Source organism: Balaenoptera acutorostrata, chromosome 2 (assembly GCF_949987535.1).
Source record: "Balaenoptera acutorostrata chromosome 2, mBalAcu1.1, whole genome shotgun sequence".
Taxonomy (NCBI): Eukaryota; Metazoa; Chordata; class Mammalia; order Artiodactyla; family Balaenopteridae; genus Balaenoptera; species Balaenoptera acutorostrata.
This window is the reverse complement of record NC_080065.1, coordinates 132,975,873-133,002,457: the sequence shown is the minus strand read 5'-3', so window position 1 is coordinate 133,002,457 and position 26,585 is coordinate 132,975,873. Positions and strand designations below refer to the sequence as shown.

General features: G+C 36.8%; 1 protein-coding gene across 3 annotated transcripts in view; it reads right to left on the bottom strand.

Moving 5' to 3' along the window:
* The window catches only part of SPINK5 (serine peptidase inhibitor Kazal type 5), a 76,688-nt gene that overhangs the window by 23,711 nt on the left and 26,392 nt on the right, over positions 1–26,585 (bottom strand). For all 3 annotated transcript variants that reach the window (XM_057540822.1, XM_057540823.1, XM_057540824.1), the window contains 13 exons: positions 24,708–24,835; positions 22,870–22,951; positions 20,924–21,051; positions 19,549–19,630; positions 18,311–18,438; positions 17,790–17,871; positions 17,316–17,443; positions 14,540–14,588; positions 7,006–7,133; positions 6,292–6,352; positions 3,833–3,960; positions 2,163–2,259; positions 567–694 (listed from right to left, as the gene is read on the bottom strand). In XM_057540822.1, the coding sequence (XP_057396805.1) occupies positions 567–694; positions 2,163–2,259; positions 3,833–3,960; positions 6,292–6,352; positions 7,006–7,133; positions 14,540–14,588; positions 17,316–17,443; positions 17,790–17,871; positions 18,311–18,438; positions 19,549–19,630; positions 20,924–21,051; positions 22,870–22,951; positions 24,708–24,835 (1,349 nt within the window). The remainder of the gene's footprint in view (positions 1–566; positions 695–2,162; positions 2,260–3,832; positions 3,961–6,291; positions 6,353–7,005; positions 7,134–14,539; positions 14,589–17,315; positions 17,444–17,789; positions 17,872–18,310; positions 18,439–19,548; positions 19,631–20,923; positions 21,052–22,869; positions 22,952–24,707; positions 24,836–26,585) is intronic.

Genomic DNA, 26,585 nt, shown 5'->3' with positions numbered 1-26,585 from the left:
TGCATCAAATTTTAGAGCTATAAGTACCCATCAAGGTTACCTAGAAAACTACCTCAATATACAGATGGGACCAATAGTGGTTATGTTACTTGCTGCAATAACACAAATCAAGAGTGGCTGAGTTGGATCATTAAGCACTCCAATCAGTACCATTCACCAAAAGAAAATAAATAGAAGGAACAAACCCTGGATTGTGCAATAAATGTGTCCCATACATATGACAAGAAGCAACCCTCTTAAACTATGTTGGTTAACTATTCCAAATGACCATTGCAAACCCTCCTTAGGATTTAGGCATGATGTATTCTAAAGAGCAATTATCTACCATGATGACACTTACAGTTCACAGAATTATGATAGAAAATAGAGTAGGAATCAGCCACTGATTAGCTGCCCTTACTAGGGCTCATTGTTCCTTAGGGGATGCAAGAGAAAGAGATAATATTTGAGAATTAGCAAAAAGGGTAGTTTTCACGAAAGGAGCTATAGGCAAATGAGAAATAACCATTAATTCAGGAGGAATATGTGGCTATCTTTTAGACATGCAGGTTGAGAAAATTACTTACAGTTTCTCTTTACACATGGTACACTTATTGTTGTATGGTTTGCCATTTTCATCGCGTACAGGATCACGCTCCCGAGTACAGCTGAGTGGTCCATTTTTCATTTGTTCCCAATACTCAGCACATTGGTCCTGAAAGGGAAGAAGAGAGCAGGCCTCTTGGATGACTTGGTCTGTTGTATTGTTATTAAGTTTGTTAAATAATTTGAGTAAGAAGTTCTTGTCTATGTCCTCTTATAAGGCATGCAATTTCTAGGATTGCTGTCTACCGAAGAGGAGGGGCTGGAATCATCCATATTCTAAGACATCAGTTGTCATGGGTAATGTTGCTTTTAAGGTTCTACAAAGGGAAATTATAAAGCTGGTTGGGACTTAATCGCACAAATCAAGGGTAAGCAAACTATAGCCTATGGGACTAATCTGTCCTGCTGTCTGTTCTTACATATGACGTTTTATATATAAAACTTGAAACACACCCTCACTCATTCATTTAAATATTATTTATGGCTGCTTTCCCACAACAGTGGCTATTCAACAGAGTTGAATAGTTGCAACAGAGACCGTGTGACCCGCAATGCCTAAAATATTTGCTATCTGGCCTTTTACAGGAAAAAAAAAACTTTGCTGACCTCTGATGTAGATAGAAGGGAGAAAGAAGTGCTGGGAGAAAGCACAGAATCATGCAAAATGCCAAGGAAGACAGGCTTGAGCAAATTATGAAGATAGAAAAAGGGTCTTAACAAGTCTATCAGTTGAGAGTGAGAACTCAGCTTCCTACAGGAGAAAATATGGAAAAACAGAAAAGCCAAAATTTATCAAAGGCAGACATTGGGGCCTGTGTCAGATCTGGAGGCAAAGAGATGGTCTTGATATCCCCAGGTCATAAGAATAGAAATAAGGTGGCTGTGATCTCAGGCAGTTGTGTTCACATGCCTGAGGAGTGGGCTTACATGCAACATTGTCATGCTGACACTTAAAAAAGAAGTCTCAGGAAATGTGCTAAACACTTGCCTAAATTATTTTATTGTATCCCTATAAGAGTACTGCTAAGTAAGAGAAACTAGAGTTGAGAGAGATGAAGTGATTTATTCAGTGCTTTGCAAGTCCAAGTGGCATGGGTAGGATGATACCTCAAACTACCTGACTCGAAAACCTGTGCTCTTTCACCATGTTATCCTGCCTGGGAACAATAGAAAATATACCTCCAGAAAGCGGCTCCATTCAGGGAAAGAGAGAATAATGAAAGGAAATGAAGAGCACGTGATGCTGATGTGGAACATCTCCACATTTATACCACTTACTCTCCTAGGATCATTTATTGGCCTGAAAGCTAGATGATATACAGAGGAGTCAAGAGACTGGGATCTGGTATTCATGTTAATTATTTCCAAGTTTAAAGAAGTCAAAGTGAGCCCTAGAGAAACTAAAAATTGCTCAGATATTACTCTACAGTCTTAAGGGGGAAATCCCCTGTCCTTCCAAGGATGCTTTCCAACTCAGCAGTACATACATTCGTAGCCTTTGACCATAGGGTCTGCCGGGGTCCCAGTGCCATTGAGTTGAGCCCACTCTGGTTATGGAAATTAGAGGCTGCTCTCACCTGAGCTTTCCCTTTTGCGAAATGTTTGGAACCATTCTCTGCAGTGTTTCTCTGATGTTTCTTTTCTTTTCTCTTTCTTTCTTCATCTTCTTTCTGGCTGGAAATTGGAAAGTGGGAGGTAGGGAATAATAGATTACAGAGAGTGGAATGCATTTCTGTGAGTTTCTCATCATATGACCAAATTAGATTTGTATGGAATTCACCAGCATTTATTGAACACCTATTACACTGCAGGCCCTCTTCTTTGAAAATATCAATAGAAAGATGAATTATGTCGCATCCTTTTGCCTGGAAGAGCTCTCATTGCAGGAGAAGAAAACCAGCGTTCACATAACCTCAAGCAAGACTAGGTGAGCAATTAATTAGCATTTTGTAAATGCTCATGTGCACCTCCAGCTGGATTTCTCTCAAATACCTCATGTTCAAAAGGTCCCAAAATAATTATCTTCTCTGCCAAATGTGTTCTTCCTCCTGGATTCTCTTTCACAAAGAACAAAACATTGGAGCCATCCCTAACTGCTCCCTCTCCTTCAGCTCACATAGCTGTTGCCACAGGACACGGGTTGCACTCTCACAGTGTCTCCTATGTTGACCCACTCACCTTCTATTCTTGCTCCCTTGCTCTAGTTACCTCTCACTGGATTACTGTAATCCCCTACTACCACCAGCGGTATTCTGAATTTTAGTCCCTTCCTCTTTTCTCCTTTTCACTGCTGACATATGAATCTTCCAAAAGGAACCATATTTACGCCACTTACTCTCCTCGCTGAAAAATTTTAGCAGCTTGCCACTGTGTATAGAATTGACTTCAAAATCCATGATCTGGCATTCAAAGTTGGTGAAGTGGGTAAGCTCTAACTAAACTAAAATGACTTGCTCTCTTTATGTACATACTACAGTTTCTTTAATTTTAGATTTTACCTGTGCTGTTGCTTCTTCCTCTCATTCCTTCCCATACTGTTCACATATGATCCAAATTACCAGATCTAGTTCTATTCTTCCTTAAAACTTCCTATTAATGCTCCCTTTCCTAAACTACCATAGCACATTGTATATATCATTTTTCATTTAGCAAGTCCTCCTTTGTGTTATATTAATTTATGCCCATGTCTAAACCTTACTGAACTATATGATTTTTGGTAATACTGTTTCATTCAACTTTGTATAACCAACCGTTATACACATTATACACTGTAGATGTTCAGCAAATGACTATTAATGACAAATATTTTAGGTGTACTTCCAAACTTTGTGTAAAGCTATTTTTAATTTCCTAAAAGTGAGATTTTTTTTTTCAAAAATGCAGGTAGAGGCATTAGATTGATAGTAAAATCTGTGTATGTTCTTCCCGATGGGGATTACAAAATAATCCAGAAAAGGGATCCACCTGACAGCAGAGGATTTAGGATTTTATCAAGAAAGATGGTGTGATCATTGTGAGGTGCTACCCCAGAACTAATGGAGAATGTAGTGTAATAACTTAGTCATCTATTGCCTATTTCTAGAATTGTGAATCTTAGCCTCTGTAAAGATTCACCTCAAAATGCTTTACAGATCATCATTTGTCACTTTTACATGTAAGGAAAGGACAAACACAATCTATATTATCTTCCTAGCTCTTTGCCTCCCGGCTCTGCCACCCACAGCATGGGCTTCATCTGTGCACTCACAGGACTTCTTTGCACATGGAGCACTTGTTGCCATGGGTCTTGCCATCTGGGCCACGCACAGGATCATTTTCTCGAGTGCAGAAAAGACTTCCATTTTTCAGAAGGCTCCGAAATTCACTGCATGTATCCTAAAAGGAGGAGAAAAGGCAAGAGCTTGGGTATTTTCTTGGAAATTACTTTGTTGGGTCCCTACTAAGTGCTTCCTGGAAAAGAAAAAGAAAATGACCTATGAATGTTTCTTTCTGGCCATTGTTTTGTTCAATTCCTAGTAAGCACACAGGACTTAAAAAGAGGTTTCTGTTTCTTTTTCCTTGAGGTACAGCCTCCAAATCCAGACTGAACCTGTAGTCACACACAAGCAAGAACCTCTTAATAAACTGGGTTCTCTGCAGACTGGTCACAGTCCTTAGTCAAGATTTTATTGTCCCTCTCTGTTATATTATAACGCAATAAAAACACTGTACATGGCATAGAATTTTAAAGAATTAAAGTTTAGGTAGAACTTTGAAGTTCACCTGGTGCAACCATCTGTACTATGTCTCAATCCCCTTTATGTCATGCCTGCCAAGAAGTGGTCTAATTTGCACTGGAACACCTGCAGTGATGAGTTCGTTACCCTCCAGATAGTTCATTCCAAAATTTCTTAGATCATTCCCACAGATTAGCCATAGTGCTACTTTGGGAGGATCTTGGAAAATATCTCTAATCAATCCTATAGGATCCTTATTCTTAGAGTTTTATTTTTCTAAGATGTCACTGCATAGGATGAATACGTTCTTTCAAACCAGTAAGCAAAGTCAACATATTTTACTTCCCTCAGAAAAACTGAGGATATTTTTCTTCCTGCACACAGAGAGTTCTTCAAATATTTGGAGAAAGCTTTCTTGTCCTTCTCCATAGCTCCCTATGTTCTTTTCCAAGAGCAAAGCATCCCCAGATACTTGTCATTCTGTTCCAATCTGTTTCAGTCATTTGCACCATTTTGCATTCTTAATTCTTCCCCTTTCCTAAAGAATTTAACATAATATTCCAGGTATGTCCAGACAAGCCCAATATGTTGACAGCTATATAATATCATTAGTTAGAATTCCAGTCTGTCACCAAGAGACCTTGGATGAAGGGGTCTTGCCTCTCTGTGCCTCAGTTACCTCTTCTATAAAATGGAAATAATGATAGTATCTATTCCACACAGTTAAAATAATAATGGCCAATATGTATTAAGTATTCAATATATGTGCTGAATTGTTATGAAAATAATGTGAAATAATATATATCTACTACATCTACAATGACTGACATCTAGGGAGTACTCAGTAAATTTTAGCTTCAGAGTTATGAGGAATTGAGATAGAATAAGCAAATCACTTAAGATTAATTACTGGTGGCAAGTAAGATTAAATTTGTGTTTTTTTCTGTATTTTTTAGTTCAAGTCAAAACTCAGTGAGGACAAGAGTGAGTTTTTTCCTAGCTTTCCTTCAAGGTTCACTGCCTGATTCCCTAACTGGTCATATTTAGCAAAAGCAATATGACATGAGAGGATAGTTTATGGGTAGTAGCTAATGTGAAATCAGAAATTGTCTGATACTGAAGAATATTTTCTTATTGATGTTGAAAAGGGAAGCATATGAGCTACTCATTTATTTTTAAATTCAGGCTCACAATTGTGGGAAAAATAACTGTAAACAAACCAATCATACAGAATTCCAAGTGATACTTCATTAGAGATTATTTTTAATATCAATAGTTTTTGATGGGGGCAAGGAAATATCCACAAACCTGGAAAAATCCACCTGGAATCAGTCATTTTGAAACCAAGAAAATATTATTGGGGAAAGTTGCTCTTCTATTTTTCTGCCAACTGCTGACACCAGAGATAATTAAAGGTAAAGCAAGGAACACACCTAGTTTGACCAAATGTGCTCATACAAAGCTACATAGTGTGTTAGGAATAATGCTAGATTTGGTGTCAGGAAGTCTAAGTTTGAATTCTGTTGTTCCTGTTTTGCAACTGTGAGAACTTTGAAAAAATATGAAGATTCTGATACCAATAGTCTCACTACCTTTGTAAGCAAGTTCTTCCTCCTTCTGGATTTTAAATCTTCATTTAAAAATAGGGCATGGAGTAAATCAGAGGTTTGCAAACTTTGGCCCGTGAGCAAAATCTGGCCTAGCACCTTTTTTGTGTAAGTAAAGTTTCATTGGAACACAGCCATGCCCATGTATCTGCATATCATCCATGGCTGTTTTAGAGCTACAATAGCAGAGTTGAGTAGTTGTGACAGAGACTGAATGGTCACAACCTAAAATATCTACTGTCTGGCCCTTTAAGAAAATTTTATCAACCCCTGGACTAACTAAACCTTGAGTTCTCTCACATAGGCCTTCAGTGAATCCATGAGTTATTTTTAAAGAGAAACTGAAAAACCGCATTGTGGTATGACGCTTCCAAGATAACTACCTTTTCAGCTTCTCTCTTAGCTCTTCTGGATTCAGCTTCTTTTTCTTTTGCTTCTTGCTGGCTGTAAGAGAAAGGCAGGGGGGACAATCATTCCTAGTACCCAATACATATTATCCTAAAGGAGAATCTCTCTTGATAGATATATTCCATTACATCTACACCTATAGCAACTTAGCTTGGGAGTAGAAAGGTAAATGTACACCTCTCCATATTGTTCTTCTTGTTTTTAGTGTTGCTTAAAGAATAAGACACATATGCCATGGCCAACCAGTAAATAAATTTTCACTACTCTGTTTCTTTTGGAAAACAAAGATATCGGCCTTCTCCTCAGAAAGCAACTAGGATACTTTAAAAAAATGACTAAATATTAGCAAATTTTTAATTTGCTAGCACCCAGTGATTACGTCTTTGGATTATTCATGACAGTATGTATGCAGAAAACAAAAATTCCAATCCTTATATGCCATTATCTCTGGAGGAGTTTCCTCTTAGCACATGGTCCTCCCTTAATGGCAATCCAGGTACCTTTCAGAACACTGAGAACACTACAAAGAAATACACCAAGTATATGGCTTTGTAAGAGGAAGTCCCCAAACTCAGTGCAAAGGTAGCCATCTGCCTCCTAGAAAAAAACCTTCAATATCATCTCTGTCGCCCACCACAGGCCTGTCTTCTCCGACACTCAGCAGGAGCAGTGACTGCAGCTCTACTCACAAGAAGGCCTCACACATGGAGCAGGTGTTGCCATGGATTTTCCCATCTGGGCCCTGGATGGGGTCATTCTCTCTGGTGCAGGGAAGATGTCCGTTCCTCACATAGTTACGGTATTCACTGCACAGCTCCTGCCAAGTGAGGGAGGGTTTAAGAATCAGGTAACTAAATATTGAAAGCTTCCTCCACATTACCCCTTTGAAAACTATGATATAATGTCCCAAACATAATGGATGCATCAAGAAGATGATGCAGAAGGTCAGTATTAGCCAAGACGCTTTTCAGAGGCCTAGGTCACACATTGTTTGGAATATAAGATTGCTGTCACTTATCTAATTATAAAACCTTCAATTTATTCGAATACTATTCTGGGCTAGGCACTGTGAGAGATACAAAAAAGAATGATTTATTGTCCCTTTTGTAAAGCAGTTTGCAGTTGGCAGAATAATAGCTCCTGCCCACAAACTTGTCCAAGTCCTGATACCCAGGACCTGTGAATATATTGCAGGGCAGAGGGGACTTTGCAGATGTGATTAAGTTAAGGACCTAGAGATAGGGATATTATCCTGGATTATCCTAGTGTGCCCAATGAAATCAAAAGGGTCAGTCCTTAAAACTGGAAGAGAAAGACAGGAGAGAGGGAGATAATGACTACAGAAGAACAATTAGAGATGCAATGTTGTTGGCCTTGAAGAGATGATGGAAACAGTCCAGGAGCCAAGGAACATGAACGGCCTCTAGAAGCTAGAAAAAGCAGAGACATTCATGGCAGAGTTCCTGGAAAATGAAGAAAATATGTTCTCAGAGTGGTTTCCTACCCTCCCTACACTTTTGTCTATTATGAAGAATAAGTAATGCAGAGTAGGAAGTAAAAAGAAAAGTGATTACATGTAGCAGTAAGTCAGTAAGCATTTAAAAGTCTTCTATCGGGGCTTCCCTGGTGGCGCAGTGGTTAAGAATCCACCTGCCAATGCAGGGGGCACAGGTTCAAGCCCTGGACTGGGAAGATGCCACATACCACGGAGCAACTAAGCTCGTGCGCCACAACTACTGAGCCCACATGCCACGACTACTGAAGCCTGCACAGCTAGAGCTCGTGCTCCGCAACAAGAGAAGAGAAGCCACTGCAATGAGAAGCCCGCGCACCACAACGAAGAGTAGCCCCCCCACTCGCTGCAACTAGAGAAAGCCCGTGTGCAGCAACAAAGACCCAATGCAGCCCAAAATAAATAAATAAATAAATAAATTTTTAAAAATAAAAGGCTTCTATCACAGACTCAGAATTGTGATGTCACTATAGTGGATGTGTAAATATTTACCATCAACATTCTTTTGAGGGTACTTAAATATTGGTGCAGAAGAAGGCTGATAAAATTGGTGGAGACCAATATAAAATATATATGTTTATGATGTGTTGCACATCACAGTCTATAAAGGCTAGGAAAGATCAAGGTGAGGAGATTCAACAGGCCTGAAAGGGGAAGCTTCCTGGAAAAACAGAGTATACATACAGGATAAACCCTAGGAAAAACACACCAAGGCACATATTAATCAAACTAACAAAAATTAAATTCAAAGAGAAAATATTAAAAACAGCAAGGGAAAAACAAAAAATAACATACAAAGGAATCCCCAGAAGGTTATCAGCTGATTTTGCAGCATAAACTCTGCAGGCCAGAAGGGAGTGGCCAGATATACTTAAAGTGATGATGAAAGAGAAAAACCTACAACCAAGATTACTCTACCCAGCAAGGATCTCATTCAGATTTGACAGAGAAATCAAAAGCTTTTCAGACAAGCAAAAGCTAAAAGAATTCAGCACCACCAAACCAGCTTTACAACAAATGCTACAGAAACTTCTCTAGGTGGGAAACACAAGAGAAGAAAAAGACCCACAAAAACAAACCCAAAACAATTAAGAATATGGTAATAGGAACATACATATTGATAATAACCTTGAATGTAAATGGCTTAAATGCCCCAACCAAAAGACACAGACTAGCTGAATGGATACAAAAACAAGACCCATATATATGCTGTCTACAAGAGATCCACTTCAGACCTAGGGACACACACAGACTGAAAGTGAGGGGATGGAAAAAGATATTCCATGCAAATGGAAATCAAAAGAAAGCTGGAGTAGCAATACTCATATCAGATAAAATAGACTTTAAAATGAAGACTGTTCCAAGAGACAAGGAGGGACACTACATAACGATCAAAGGATCAATCCAAGAAGAAGATAGAACAATTACAAACGTTTATGCACCCAACATAGGAGCACCTCAATACATAAGGCAAATGCTAACAACCATGAAAAGAGAAATCGAGAGTGACACAATAATAGTAGGGGGCTTTAATACCCCACCTACACCAATGGACAGATCATCCAAACAGAAAATAAATAAGGAAGCACAAACTTTAAATGACACAATAGACCAGATAGATTTAATTGATTTTTACAGAACATTCCACCCAAAAGTGGCAGAATACACTTTCTTTTCAAGTGCACACACAACATTCTCCAGGATAGATCACATCTTAGGTCACAAATCAAGCCTCAGAAAATTTAAGAAAATTGAAATGGTATCAAGCATCTTTTCTGACTACAATGTTATGAGATTGGAAATCAATTAAAGGAAAAAGACTGTAAAAACCACAAATACATGGAGGCTAAAAAGTGTGCTACTAAATAACCAAGAGATCACTGAAGAAATCAAAGAAGAAATTAAAAAATACATAGAAACAAATGACAAGGAAAACACGACAACCCAAAACCTATGGGATGCAGCAAAATCAGTTCCAAGAGGGAAGTTTATAGCATTCAATCTCACCTCAAGAAACAAGAAAAATCTTAAGTAAACAATCTAAACCTACACTTAAAACAACTAGAGAAAGAAGAACAAAGAAAACCCAAAGTCAGTAGAAGAAAAGAAATCGTAAAGATCAAAGCAGAAATAAATGAAATAGAAATGAAGAAAACAATAGGAAAAATCAATAAAACTAAAAGCTGGTTCTTTGAGAAGATAACAAAATTGATAAACCCTTAGCCAGACTCATCAAGAAAAAAAGGGAGAGGATGCAAATCAGTAAATTAGAAATGAAAAAGGAGAAATCACAACTGACACTGCAGAAATACAAAGGATTATAAGAGACTACTACAAACAACTATATGCCAATAAAATGGACAACCACGAAGAAATGGGCAAATTCTTGGTAAGGTACAATTTTCCAAGACTGACCCAGGAAGAATTAGAAAATATAAACAGACCTATCAATATAAACAGTAATGAAATTGAAACCGTAATTTAAAATCTTCCAACAAACAAAAGTCCAGGACCAGATGGCTTCACAGGTGTATTCTGTCCAACATTTAGAGAAGAGCTAACACCCATCCTTCTCAAACTCTTTCAAAAAATTGCAGTGGGAGAAGCACTCCCAAATTCATTCTACGAAGCCACCATCACCCTGATACCAAAACCAGAAAAAGATATCACAAAAAAAGAAAACTATAGACCAATATCACTGATGAACATAGATGCAAAAATCCTCAACAAAATACTAGCAAACAGAATCCAACAGCACATTAAAAGTATCATACACCATGATCCAGTGGGGTTTATCCCAGGGATGCAAGGATTCTTCAATATACACAAATCAATCAGTGTGGTGCAGCACATTAACAAATTAAGGAATAAAAACCATATGATCATCTCAATAGGTGCAGAAAAAGCTTTTGACAAAATTCAACACCCATTTATGATAAAAACTCTCCAGAAAATGGGCATAGAGGGAACCTATCTCAACATAATAAAGGCCATATATGACAAACCCACAGCAAGCATCATACTCAATGGTGAAAAACTGAAAACATTTCCACCAAGATCAGGAACAAGACAAGGATGTCCACTCTCGCCACTCTTATTCAACGTAGTTTTGGAAGTCCTAGCCATGGCAATCAGAGGGAAAAAAAGAACTAAAAGGAATACAAATAAAACTGATACAAGGAATACAAATAAAACTGTCACTGTTTGCAGATGACATGATACTATACATAGAGAATCCTAAAGATGCCACCAGAACACTATTAGAACTAAGCAATGAATTTGGTAAGGTTGCAGGGTACAAAATTAATGCACAGAAATCTCTGGCATTTCTATACACCAACAATGAAAAATCAGAAAGAGAAATTAAGGAAACACTCCCATTTACCACTGCAACAAAAAGAATAAACTTATCTAGTAATAAACCTGCCTAAGGAGGCAAAAGACTTGTACTCAGAAAACTATAAAACACTAATGAAAAATACCAAAGATGACAAAAACAGATGGAGAAATATACCATGTTCTTGGATTGGAAGAATCAATATTGTGAAAATGACTATACTACCCAAAGCAATCTACAGATTCAGTGCAATCCCTATCAATCAAACTACCAGTGGCATTCTTCACAGAATTAGAACAAAAAATTTTACAATTTGTATGGAAACACAAAAGACCCCGAATAGCCAAAGCAATCTTGAGAAAGAAAAACGGAGTTGGAGGAATCAGGCTCCCTGCCTTCAAACTATACCACAAAGCTACAGTTATCAAGACAGTATGGTACTGGCACAAAAATAGAAATATAGATCAGTGGTACAGGATAGAATGCCCAGAGATAAACCCACGCACATATGGGCACCTAATTTACAACATAGGAGGCAAGAACATACAATGGAGGAAAGACAGCCTCTTCAATAAGTGGTGCTGGGAAAACTGGACAGCTACATGTAAAAGAATGAAATTAGAACACTACCTAACACTACACAAAAATAAACTCCAAATGGATTAAAGACTTAAATGTAAGACCAGACACTATAAAACTATTAGAGGAAAACATACGAAAAACACTCTATAACATAAACCACAGCAAGATCTTTTTTGACCAACCTCCTAGAGTATTGGAAATAAAAACAAAAATAAATAAATGGGACTTAACTAAACTTAAAAGCATTTGCACAGCAAAGGAAACCATAAACAAGACAAAAAGACAACCCTCAGAATGGGAGAAAGTATTTGCAAATGAAACAACAGACAAAGGGTTAATCTCCAAAGTATACAAAGAGCTCATGGAGCTCAATATCAAAAAAACAAACAATCCAGTTTAAAAATGGGCGGAAGACATAGACATTTCACCAAGGAAGACATGCAGATGGCGAAGAGGCACATGAAAAGATGCTCAACATCAGTAATTATTAGAGAAATGCAAATCAAAACTACAATGAGGTATCACCTCATGCCAGTCAGAATGGCCATTATCAAAAAATCTAGAAACAATAAATGCTGGAAAGGGTGTGGTAAAAAGGGAACCCTCGTGCACTGTTGGTGGGAATGTAAATTAATACAACCACTATGGAGAACAGTATGGAGGTACCTTAAAAAACTAAAAATAGAACTATCATGCGACCCAGCAATCCCACTACTGGGCATATACCCCGAGAAAACCACAATTCAAAAAGAGACATTTACCACAATGTTCATTGCAGCACTATTTACAATAGCCAGGACATGGAAGCAACCTAAGTGTCCATCGACAGATGAATGGATAAAGAAGATGTGGCACATATATACAATGGAATATTACTCAGCCATAAAAATAAATGAAATTGAGTTATTTGTAGTGAGGTGGATGGACCTAGAGTCTGTCATACAGAGTGAAGTAAGTCAGAAAGAGAAAAACAAATACTGATGCTAACGCATATATATATGGAATCTAAAAAAAAAAAAATGGTACTGATGAACTTCGTTGCAGGGCAGGAATAAAGATGTAGACATAGAGAATGGACTTGAGGACACAGGGTGGAAGGGGGAAGCTGGGGTGAAGTGAAAGTAGCATTGACATATATACACTACCGAATGTAAAATAGTTAGCTAGTGTGAAGCAGCGGCATAGCACAGGGAGATCAGCTCTGTGCTTTGTGATAACCTAGAGGGGTGGGATAGGGAGAATGGGAGGGAGGTTCAAGAGGGAGGGGATATGGGGACATATGTATGCATATGGCTGATTCACTTTGTTGTACAACAGAAAGTAACAGTATTTTGAAGCAATTATACTCCAATAAGGATCTATTAAAAAAAAAAAAAAAGAAAGACATATCTGAAACAAAGATATGGGGGAGAGAACAAATATGAAAGTATGATGCCTGGAGAAACTGACATCTTTCTGGGAGTTACTTGATAAAGTCCAGGGATGGGGGATGCGTATTTGAAACAGAAGAGTAACAATGGGAGTGGAGAGGAGGAGGAATGTGCTAAGACCATTTGAAAAATCTAATAGGATTTAGAAACTGATCAAACATTATGGATAAAACAAATTTTCAATTCTGAATTACTAATAAAAAGATGGTTCCAGGTAACAGAAAGTTACTGAGAAAATGAATCAGTTTAAAGACAACCTTTTAAACTGTGTCAACTTTTCCCCCCAAATTATTAGGCTTATACTTTTGAAGCTGTTGTTAGGAAATAGAATAAATAAAGGTAAACCTTGTGTAAGGCTATGTGAGAGTAAGCCTACATCTATGTAAAGACAGAGTTTGCTCTGCTACTTATAAAATTGTAAAATTATAGAAATGTGAAGTAGATTAAAAATAATTAGAAAGTCAAAGGATTTAATTAATAGTCATAATTGAAAGTGAAAATACTAGTATTCCTCCATAGCTGGGTGCTGACAAAGATCAAATATGATAATATATGTGCACTTTGTTTTGTAAATTGAACTAATGTGAATGATAGGGATCTTGTACTCTCTCTTTAAAATAGCTAAGAGGTAGGAATTATGTAACCTGAAATTAGTAAATTGTAAAAATTGATAGTAATAACCTGTGCCTGACAACAGAAATCTTAAGAAAAGCCAAATATGGGAAATATTCCTTACAAAGTAAGTTAAACTCCACTTTTTATGAAATAAACCTTAAATTTTGAATTATCATGAAATAAAATTGACACTCAGGAAACTTGTACTTAAGACTTTTTTTTCCAGGTTAAAGGTTATATTTATTCATTTTTTAAATTAATTTTTATTGGAGTGTAGTTGATTTACAGTGTTTGTTAGTTTCTGCTGTACAGCAAAGTGAATCAGTTATACATATACCTATATCCACTCTTTTTTAGATTCTATTCCCATATAGATCATTATAGAGTATTGAGTAGAGTTCCCTGTGCTATATAGTAGGTTCTTAGTAGTTATCTGTTTTACATATAGTACTATGTATATGTCAATTCCAGTCTCCCAATTTATCCACCCCCATTTCCCCTTTGGTAACCATAAGATTGTTTTCTACATCTGTGACTCTATTTCTGTTTCATTTCATCTGTTTCTGTTTCATAGGTTCATTTGTACCATTTTTTAAGATTCCACATGTAAGCGATATCATATGATATTTGTCTTTCTCTGTCCCATAAAAATTAAACAGGAAAACATTTATGCTAATGAGATATCTAGAATGTTATTGTAGAGAAAAAACGTCAGGGTATAATATAAGAATTTGTGAGAAAATTACCTTTGCAGTTTCTCTTTTAGCCTTTGCTCTTGCTCTTTCTTCTTGTCGACTGTAAGAAACAGGAAAAAAGAGAGACAGAAGAATCTTAATACAGTAGTGTGTATTCTTAACATTCACAAGTTGATCATTCATTGCTTTGATTATTCTCAAGCAACTCCAAAGATCCATTCATAGTAGGTGTAATTTTATTGGGTAATAATTAGAATGATTTACCACACCTCAAGAGAATGGTGTTCCAGGGAAAACCCCTTAATTAATGAGCAAACCTATTTAGCTTCCCAGCAAATATCCTGGAATAGGACTTTCTTATTTGCTGATTCTTTTACATCTGCAAAAGGTGCAGAACTCTTTATAAAGTGGTGATATTTAGCTTCTGGGAGGCAGTATAGCATGGTGATTAAGAAGAAAGTTAAGAAGAAAGACTGCAGCCAAATAGAATAAGGAACACAAAAAGTGTCTTAACCTCTCTGTGTTTTCCTCATCTTTAAATGGGGAAATGGAGTGGAGGGATAGAAGAGGTAATAAGAATACTTCTCTCATAGGACTGTCGTGAGCATTAAATAAGTTGATACATGTAAAGCAATTAGAATTAGTATCTGGTACATAATAAAGTGATTGATAAAAGTGATTGTTATCATCAGCATTGTAAGCATTATTGAAAGTGAACACTCCAAAAACAGGCATATTGGGCTTCCCTGGTGGCACAGTGGTTAGGAATCCGCTTGCCAATGCAGGGGACACGGGTTCGAGCCCTGGTCCGGAAAGATCCCACATACCGCAGAGCAACTAAGCCCATGTGCCACAACTACTGAGCCTGCGCTCTAGAGCCCACAAGCCACAACTACTGAAGCCCGTGTGCCTAGAGCCCGTGCTCCGCAACAAGAGGAACCACCGCAATGAGAAGCCCGTTCACCGCTAGGAAGAGTGCTCACCACAACTAGAGAAAGCCCGTGTGCAGCAGCAAAGACCCAACACCGCCAAAAATGAATAAATAAATTTTAAAAAAACAACAAAAAAACAGGCATATGATGAAAATGAAATGAGAGTAATAGCTCTTAACCATTTTGGATGAGTAACAGTGTTGCAAATTGAGTTTAATATGCTCAGTCTGCAGCATAATTGGATCTATAATGCAGATAATTCAGTCATGTTGTAGAGACAAAAATAATTTGCTAAAATGTTTTCATACATTACAGTCAATGTAAAAACTGCTCATTGATCAAATTAAAACTTTTTAAAAAGTTGAAAACACTATTTGTATATGATATTAAAGTGCTTAAGAAATGACTATGGAGGGAAGTATGGTTCCTAAGAGAGGCAATAGCCTTTGCTAACATATCCGTAAAATATGAGGCAATAAAATTTTAATTGGATAAGGAATTTTTATATTGATGGAAGAAACTAACTAAAATAGCTCCAAAATTGCGGGAGGATATTCCCACAATTATATAAGTATAAGTATATTCTTATACTTCTTTATATGGAAACTGATCGAAACTTTACTGTGAGTCTAAGTTGACTATAAAATTTAAGAAGCATTTTCTTTTCATAATGGAAACTTGTCAGAGGAAACAGCAGAGATGACCACTAGGTGGCAGACTTACTTCCTCATCTCTGAAAGATTAATGTAAAGAAAAACAGATTGAAATGAGCATAACAGGCAGATGTTACTACCAGAAGTTGATAATGGTTTTGCTAAATAATTATACCCTGTCTACACCCTACAATGAGAAATCTTATCATTTTCTTATCATCTTAACATTTTCTTCATTTTTCCTGGGCCGAAATTTCCATCATTCTCATCTTCTCTGGGCCTTAATTTTTTTTCATCTATAACTTGGGATAATACAGAACCCATTTCATACGGTTGTTGTGAAGATTAAATGAGATTGGGTAGCAAAACCCAAGTATATGCCGATTATATGCATTCAATAAATGTTGGTTATGATAATTATATGGTCATCGTCATGACTTCCATCTAACAGATTTTTTAATGCTTCCATGGCTTACTTACACTATGGGACAAATCTGCTGGGTTGTATTGCTCTCCACTAGGGAAGACGCAATGACTGAATCCTTTCAGAGATTCTGGGCATATAGAAAATAGAGTATCCCTTGGGACAAAGACTTAAGGAATACAATAGACTCTGGTTTGAGAGGACGTACCATGTTGTCTATTCTAAAGTCATACTTTAGTCCCCTGTAAATGGGGTATTCAACTCCTATACAACAAAATCATCATTCCTGAAGCAGCCTAACTATTGCAGAGTTCATCTTCATGTTGTGCCCAAATATGTCTCCCTATATCTCTCATCAATTTTAATTCTGTTCCTTGAGGTCACACAGAATGAGTAGAAAGAAAAATCATGAACCAAAGCAAAACAAAAATTCCTAAAATTTGCCATGCACCATAATGATATCAATATATTACATGTAATCTCATGCATTTCCTCTTTCACCTGATAATCCTTCAGAAAACTAAAAGCAATTAGTATGGTTGTCATAGAGTATTCTCTTCTCTGAAAAAAGGATTCTGAGTTCTTTCTTAAATGTCCTGAAATTATTCTGCATTTTTTATATCACAGTAGTTATCATCTGAAAGCTCTCCACTTGGTTTTGGAGTTTTTTGTGTGTTTGTTTGTTTTTTAGTTCATTTAAATGTGACACACAAAAGAATGCTACACTGAAGAGGAAAACGCATTATTCATAATTGTTGGAAAACTTCCCTTAGCAGTTCCCAGTCCCCACTGCCTCAGAAGCCCCGAGCTCTACTCACAAGAGAGCCTCACACATGAAGCAGATGTTGCCATGCATATTCCCATCTGGGCCCTGGATGGGGTCATTCTCTCTAGTGCAAAAAAGCTGTCCATTCTTCCTGGATTTGCGGTATTTCCTGCACATCTCCTGTGAAATCAAGGAGGGAAGTTTGAGGTGTTGAACACGGGTTGGATCAGATTGCAAAAACTGCTGAAGTTTAGACTTTTTTCTTAAATGGGGGTCAGCACTTAGCAAATTTTAGAATAGTTCTTAACTTTGAAGACGTGAATATTTTTAAATGATAAAAGTTACAGACCCTCAACCTAGAAATAGTCACATATGCACATGTGTACATGCACACATATAAACAAATACACAAACCACAAACTGTATCAATGTTTCATACAGTTTAAGGGAATTTATGGGTTCCCTGAATGCCATCTATGGATCCCAGGTCCATATGCCTCTGACTTGTTGAAGAAGGTCCCCTCACCTCAAAGGAAGATGTATTCTCAGATTGCCTTTTATTTTTAGATTCACCTTCCTTCTTTTTCTTTTCTTTTTCTTCTGCTTGGCTGAAAGAGAGTGATTTAAAAAGAGATGAGTAAGAATCATAGAATCTCCAGATTGAAAGTGATCTAAAATACTCAAATATCATTCAGTTATTACAGTTATATATATTATGAACCATGTATGAACTGAGGTACTGTTTGGCATATTGATATGTTTGCTAGTGATCTGTTATGTGTTTTCAGATGATTTCATATGCCACTCTGCAAGGGTATGATCCTTGTTTCATGTCATTTACACTTCCAAGGAAACTCAACCAGTGATTGATATGCAGGAATCATTCTTTGACAGTTATGACATTGTGCAAAAATGTGTCACAAAAAAATGCCATTGATAAGAAACAAACACAATTTAAGAAACAAAATAGAATAAAGCTCCAAAAAAGAGAAATGAAGCAGAAAGGACAAAACCCTCCCTCATTTTCCCAGCAGCAGCTCTACTCACAAGAAAGCCGCACACATGGAGCAGGTGTTGCCATGTATTTTCCCATCTGGGCCCTGGATGGGGTCATTCTCTCTGGTGCAAAAGAGTTTTCCATTTCTCACAAACTTGCGGTATTCACTGCACAGCTTCTGCCAAGATAGAGAAGGTAATTTGGACACACGTTTTATTCCCATTCAAAGCAGAAGTTTGAAGTATCTACATTGGTAGAAACTAATCTTTGAGCTCAGGATTTTAGTTGTGTTTCTCTCAAATATAAAATTCAATTGAACCCAAAAAACCTCGTGATTTGCTAAGAGATGAAAACAAATAAGACATAATAGGATGTATAATAAAAGAGGTAGATAAGTAAACTCCACTATAATCTAAATAGAATAAAATAAGTGCAAACATACAGGTACAAGAAAATCTGAGAACTCGGAGGTTGGGACCATGAAATCTGATTGTGGAAATCAGGGAAGATGTCAGGGAACTAGGATACTTTGAGTGAGACTTTGAAGAGTAAATAGGATTTTCCTGGTTAAGAAATGGATTGAGAAATACACATTTTAGATTGCTAAAATAAGCTGAGAAGCACATGTCAGACACTACATGGCCTATAGCAGAACATGAATTTCTGAATGACGGTAAGGAGCCAAATAAGAGAGTTAAGGAGATTGAAATGCATCCTTTAGTTGATAATGAGTTATTTGTGCATTTTAAGAAGAGCAGTATTATGATCTAGTTAATATTTTGAAACTTTACTCCAGCTGTGTTAGGGAGGATGGTTGGATAAGAAAAAGAATAGAACTTAAAGGGAAGACTAGGAGACTTTCATCATCTAAAGAAGAAGTTAACGGTAACTTATATAAAGCCATGAAAATGAATATTGTAATATTTCAAAGGTAAAAACCATGTTTTCTGTGTGTGTACAATGTATTTTGAACCCAACTCAGATATGAAATTTCAAAAATTCACATATAGAAAATATACACTAAGTGTCTCAGGAAAGTGGTAAGCAAAAGCTAGCATAGTCTGTAAGTGATGAAACTAGAACTAGAAATCATTTTTTTTCAGACTGCAAATAAGTTCTTTTTACTGTACCGAGTTAGTCTCTGAAGCAGCAAGAATTGATCAACTCCCATATCATTCATCTCAATGTCATCTCCAGATTGAAAGGTTAAGATTTTCTGGGGATTTTTGCAGGGCAATATTCCAGCCTTTAGGCTCTTTGAAGTGTGTTCAAATTACAGTCTACTCACTGCATATGAGCGTGCTTTTCCAGGTTCTCTTTTACTTCTTGCTTTTGCTTCAGCCTTTTTCTTTTCTTCAGCTTCTGCTTGGCTGAATGAGAAAAAACAAAACAAAACAAAACAAAAGCAGGACAGATCCATAGGACCAAACACAGTCAATGGTTTCTCCACATTTCTGCATTGCTAATCTGTCCTCCCTCCTCAAGAAGGAGCGACTTTGCCCTTTTATCACTACATACTAATGAGAAGCAACAAAACAGCCTCCAGTATGATAAGATACCTTAACGTCTTCATAGTTTCTGCATAACACTGAAATAAATATAACGTTACTTGTGGATTTGGGAGACTTTAAAGATAACGTTACTTGTGGATTTGGGAGACTTGCTTTCTGTAAATTACCTTTTTTGGCTGTGGTCAGAAAAGGAACATCATCAGTGTTCATCAAGGAGATATCAAAACTAGTACCCTGGTGACATTACACCTGGAGCCTGAAAGTGGCCTTAATAAAGCACATTGACTAGTCCCCTGTTTCACAGAGACAAGGTGAGGCGGTGAGGGCTTTGCTTATAATCTCAGGATATGACCAAAACTAACCCAAATTTCTCCTCTCAAGTCTATGTTCTATCTACCACGTCGTGTATGCCGTAGCTTTATTAATTCAGTTTACATGTATTGCTTACTCATGGCTGTGTTATCTGTAAGAAAATGTAGGATGGGTGGAAAAATATTAATAATTTCCATACATTGATAAACCAAATGAGCCTAAATTTGCTTTGTACAATGGAATTGCATGGTATGTACAGTTAACTGATGGTATTTCAACCATACATGGTTGTCAATCGAATTACAAAAGACCAAAGATTCTAAATGTAGTCAACTACTTAATCTGAACTCAATCAGATAAACTGAGTGCAGTCCCAAATTTTGAAACCAAACTCAGTTATAACTTACTGAGAAATGTCACATTATATAAAGTAACATTTACTGTAATTTAATAAGAGTTCATGGTTGTTTCATGGGCAACTTCAATAATCAATTTCTGCAGTAAGTGTTAACTTTGGGTCTTCGCCCCTCTGGAAGATGAGATGCCTATAAACTTGCACAACAGGTTCACAATATGAAGCTTCAGCAGTAGGGAGAATTTGATAATTTGCATAAGTCAGGATGTTCCAGTGCTAAGAGAATGAGTGTCGAGGGTAACAGACATCTTGGCATAAATGCTCTAGGTACTTATTCCCAGCTCTATTACTTACATTCTCTGTGTAACTTCTTCAACTCCCTTCCCAGTTCTGAGCCACAGTTTGCCCATCCATGAAACAAGCTAGTTCTATTAGATTACTGTAGGATCCCTTTTCTCTTCGACATTCTAAAACTCTGTACTCACTAGAAGTCTTGACACATGGAACACAAGTTGCCATGCATTTTCCCATCTGGGCCACGAATAGGGTCATTTTCTGTGGTACAGAAAGGTATTCCATTCTTTGCATGATCCTGATACTCACTGCAGAGTTTCTGAATAAAGAAAATGAGACAGTTTAGATATGGTTTTCTATAAACTTTAGATACTCTTTATCAAAGATATTGGAAAAGAGGAATTAAGGATAAAAAAATAAAACATTTAGGATTTATAATTGTCCAAAAATTTTGTGATATTTCTCTTATAAGATTCATCCATTTAAGTGTTTAACAAATATATTAAGTTAAAAGGATTAAATATGAATGTGATTTAGCGCTTTTATGTCAAGTGAAAAGGATAAGGACTTGCAATATAAAAAGCTAAGGGAACCCAAAAAAAAAAAAAAAAAAAAAAAAAAAAGCTAAGGGATATGACACATGTCTAAATTAAGTGTGCACCAGCATATAGGAAAGAATGGTCCAAGGAAGTTCAGAGAAGAGCTTATATTTGAGTTGTATCTTTAGAATGTGCCTAGGAGAACAATGTGGCGAATAAGTCCTCCAGGAGGAATTATGATATGCAAAGACATAGAGGTGTAAAAGAATATGTTATTTTGAGATAATCTATTACAGTCAGGAGTATAGTGGCTAAAGAATTAGCAGGACACAAAGAGGAAGGTTTGGGAACTGGTTAAAAGGAGACCTTGAAGATAAGTCAAAATCAGACTACTAAACTTTGAAAGGACTTTGGACTTTATTCTTAGGAAATGGAAAACAATATTTATAGCAGAGAAGGACCTAATCAAATCTTTGTTTTAGAAAGATTATCCAGTCGGATGTGTGGAGGGTTTAAGTGACTAAAGACTGGAGCTAGGGAAACTATAGAAGAGAAGGAAGGAAGGGAGGGAGGGAGAGAGGGAAGGAGGGAGGAGGGGAGGAAGGAAGGAAGGAGGGAAGAAGAAAGGAAGGGAGGAAGGAAGGGAGAAAGAGGGGAGGGAGGGAAGGAGGGAGGGAGGGAGGAAGGAAGGGAGAAAAAGAAAAGGAAGAGAGAAAGGAAGGAAGAAATTGAAAGTGAAAGATAAGATAGTTGAGGGACATTTAACAGCTAAAATTAAAAGGACTTTGTAACCCAGGATTGAAGGAAAGAAAGCAGTTGAAACTGAGGCCTTAGCAATTAAGATATAGTTACATGAAGGCAGAAGGTGGACTAAGGGAATGAGGTATTTTATGAAACTGAACTACACTTCGTAGAAGGTGGGATAACTCTAAGAAATAAGTTAAATAGGGTCTCTTTAATGGAGTGAAATGGTCCAAATACACTCTAGAATACCTTTAAACATTAGATTTTCATAATGCCATTGGTTCATGGAAATATTTCCTAGTCTGTGAAAACAACATGGAAGAATAATTGAATCTTGAAGATTGAGGAAGATGTTGGCTAGAAGTATGGAGACCAGGCAGGATGCTAATGTATCAATGCAAAAGAAAGCTATTAGGTATCTGAGCTAAGATGGTAGCAGTGGAAAAAAGGCAGATGACTAGTTAAGAGGTGTTTTAAAAGTAGAATGTCATATGATTTTAAAAGGATCATATTAAAATTTTACATTGCTATTGCTTTCAAAATGAAAACCCCCAAAACAACTGTCACACATTTGAAGAATGTATATCAACTTTGAATTCAGATAAAGCTTGATATATCACCTTCATTCAGAAGTGTGGAACTGTTTTTACTAATGTGCCTTAATTTCCTCCAAATAGAGCTAAAAATTGTAATGTCATAAGTATTCTAAATCTTATAAAATAGTAACTAAAAATTAGTTTCCAGAAACCCATTAGTAGTGGAGGAAAAATAAATAAATATTGAAAATGCATTCTAAAGTACACACACACACACCCTACAAAAGTCGTAACCGAATTGATCAAACTAATCCTCACCTCAGTTTCTCTTTTAACTTGTTCTTTATCCTTTCTCAGGTGTTCATCTGCTTTATTTTCTTCTTCTGAAAAACGCTGTTTGCTGGAGAAAGAAACAAAAATAAGGAAGTGAATATAGATGTTTTGAATCTTCAAGCTACAAAATAGTCGTTTAGATGCAAGTGGAAAGGAACAGCTAAGTGTTCCTGAGTTTTAGAACAAACATTTTCAAATCACCCTAAAGCCCCTTATTAAATTGAAATCTTCACCATTTCCCCAAAGAACTCCTTTCATTTTGCCTTTAACTTTGCCATTTCCTTCCACTGTAACAATCTTTTTTTTTTCTTTTTTGTCATCTTCCCTTCTTTTAAACCTCCCCAGCTTAAATTCTACCTTCTTTTTTTTTTTTTTAATTTTATTTATTTATTTATTTTTTGGCTGTGTTGGGTTTTCGTTGCTGTGTGCAGGCTTTCTCTAGTTGGGGTGAGCGGGGGCTACTCTTTGTTGTGGTGCGTGGGCTTCTCATTGTCGTGGCTTCTCTTGCTGCGGAGCATGGGCTCTAGGCACATAGGCTTCAGTAGTTGTGGCACGTGGGCTCAGTAGTTGTGGCTTGCGGGCTCTAGAGCTCAGGCTCAGTAGTTGTGGTGCACGGGCTTAGTTGCTCCGTGGCATGCGGGATCTTCCCGGGCCAGGGCTCGAACCTGTGTCCCTTGCATTGGCAGGCGGATTCTTAACCGCTGCGCCACCAGGGAAGCCCAAATTCTACCTTCTTTAAGAAGACATCCCATACCTCAAAGTGGAAATGAGTTCTACATCTTTCAGTGTGTTTTCATACTTGGATATTCTTCTCTTATAGGATAGTTTTCATTCTGTCTTGTAGTGTGTGTGTGTGTGTGTGTGTGTGTGTACATCCAAGGATTATTTTTGCTATTAGCCTTAAGCTTCTTGAGAGCAGGGATCTGTCCATACATTCATTCACTTATTTATTCAACATTTGGTTAGTAATTATTTTTTGGCAAGCATTGGACAGCACCCTGGGAATATAGTACAGTAGTTTACAGTATAAACACATACCCTATCTTCTTAGAACTTACAGACCAGTAGAGAAGAGTGACAGTCAACAAATAGTACTAGAAATAATTATACAAATACCAACTATGATGATTATTATAAAATAAAATTATTAAGTGTTATAAAGATTGAATTTAATTAGTGATTTTAGGAGATCTCATCCAAGGAAGGATAATCTTGAAATGCAAACCATGGAAGAGACATGAGCTGGCCAAAACAAGAACTGGCAGTTGGAAAGTGTAGGAAAGAGCTCATAGAGTTCAAGGATCTGAAAGAAAATGTGATGAGACCTTTCCTGAGCCATCTTTAGAAATGCCATAATTTATATGTTGTGGGATTTGCTCTTCCCCCAGGGTCAGATGTCCAAGATGAAAAGATAGAGTTAATCCAGTTCACGTATGAACATGGATTTTTTTGTGGGCATCCCGTCTATTCTGCCACAATGGGGTAATTACTGAAGGAAAAGAATCAAAGTTCTAGTGCCTGCTTTTAACCCTCATTCTGTACTATGACTAGCTCAAAAAAAGGCTTACAAAGGTCATGGGAGAAAATGTTAACAAGTATTTTGTAATCCAATCATCCTACTGGAAATTAGAATCCATTTGTATTAAAAAAGAAATATATAGCATTAGAGCCTACTTATTAGGTGGTATTATGATTTGTAGAGGACATAAAACTGCTCAAAAATTCTCAACAAATCTTCCCATGAACATTGTTCTTATTCATCATTTTAGTCAATCTCCACTTCACCTTTTGAGTAACTCCAAAGAAACCACATCTATACTTACAGAATTTCAGCACACAGGGCACATTTGTTGCCATGCATCCTGCCATCAGGGCCACGGACTGGCTCTCTCTCCCGTGTACAAAAAAGTTTTCCATTCCTCACGTGGTTTTCATATTCCTTGCAGAAATTCTTTAAAAAGACAAGTAATTACATTTAGCACTTTCCTACTCTTTAATCTAGAAAATGTGCATCATGGATTTATAGTCAAAGAATGTCATATCTAGAAAGTGTTAGTGAACACACACAACATATTAATGAGAAATAGTAATTACATTGTCAAATTACTTGGTACCTGTATATACTATGTCATGTACTTACTAAAAGGTAAAAGAGTCTAGGAAAGAATAAGGCTGAGCAAATATTTTCTAAAATCAGGTAGTTTTTGTTAACTTTCAAATCTATGGGTAAAGATAATAAATAAAAGATCTGTCATGAGGTTCCAACAAAGACATAACAAAACACAGCAGCCAAGACAAAACAAAAGTGTTGCCAATGAGCAGAGTATAGAATCTGTAAGATGAGATACTTAAGAGCTACTTAATATGGAACAAGTCAAGAACAATTTACTTAGTTTGCAAGGAATAAGGAATAAGATGGTATCCAACAGCATTATGCTTACTCTATTTGTTTTCTCTGTGGATCTGTGGGTCATTTTTATATACTCTGCCACCTTTATCAATGTTCATTTCTAACACTGCAGGTGGAAACCTCAGAAGGAGTGAACCTAATTTTCCTTTATTACCCACTTAGAAATGCAGACCATCAAGACTAATCTTTATTTAGAAAACCTAAAAAGGTTGTGACTTCCTCCCAAAATTCAGAAGAGGTTTATACACACAAATTTCCTGATTGATACTTGGATTCAGTATTTTCAAGTTTCTCTCTGTGTTTTGAAAATTCTATTTGATAAGGGCCATATATATGTGTGTGTGGGTATGTGTGTATACAAAATAGTTATATTTAATTATATATGATAAATATATATATAAACTTTAAAACACTATACTAAAACACTACTTGATAGCATATATTACTATAATATAATCCATAAAAATGCTTCTCTGTGGCCTTTTTCAACTGTATGACCCTCATCTTCCCATTTCAGCTAAAAAAATGCGAGCATAAAGAGTATGGTTTATTCACTGCAGTATTATTTACAGTAGCCAAGACGTGGAACAACCTAAGTGTTCATCAGTAGATGAATGGATAAAGAAGATGTGATATATACGTATATACAATGTATATGTATGGATGGATGGAATATTATTCAGTCATGAATGAAATCCTTCCATTTGTGACAGTATGGAAGGGTTGCAGAGGGTATTATGCTAAGTGAAATAAGTCAGACAGAGAATGGTAATTACTGTATGACTTTCCTTATATGTGGAATCTAAAAAAACAAAACAAAGGAACAAATAAAACAGACTCATGGATACAGAGAACAAACTGGTGGTTGCCAGTGGGGCGGGGAGGGGGGGCGGGGAGGGGGGATAGGTGCAGGGGATTAAGAGGTACAGACTTCCTGTTATAAAATAAATAAGTCATGGAGGTGTAATGTACAGCAAAGGGAATACAGTCAATAATATTATAAGAACTTTGTATGGTGACAAATGGTATCTAGACTTATCATGGTGACCGTTTTGAGATGTGTGTATGTGTATGTGTGTATATATATATATATATCAAGTCACTATGATGTACACCTGAAACTAATGTGATATTGCATATCAATTATACTTCAATTAAAAAATTTATTTAAAAAAAGAGTGTGGTTTGGAGTCAGAAGGGAAATTAAACTGTGGCTCTAACTCACTGGGAGACCATGGCAAAGTCACATCACCTTTGAGACTTCAGTCTCACTACCAACACAAAGGAAGTT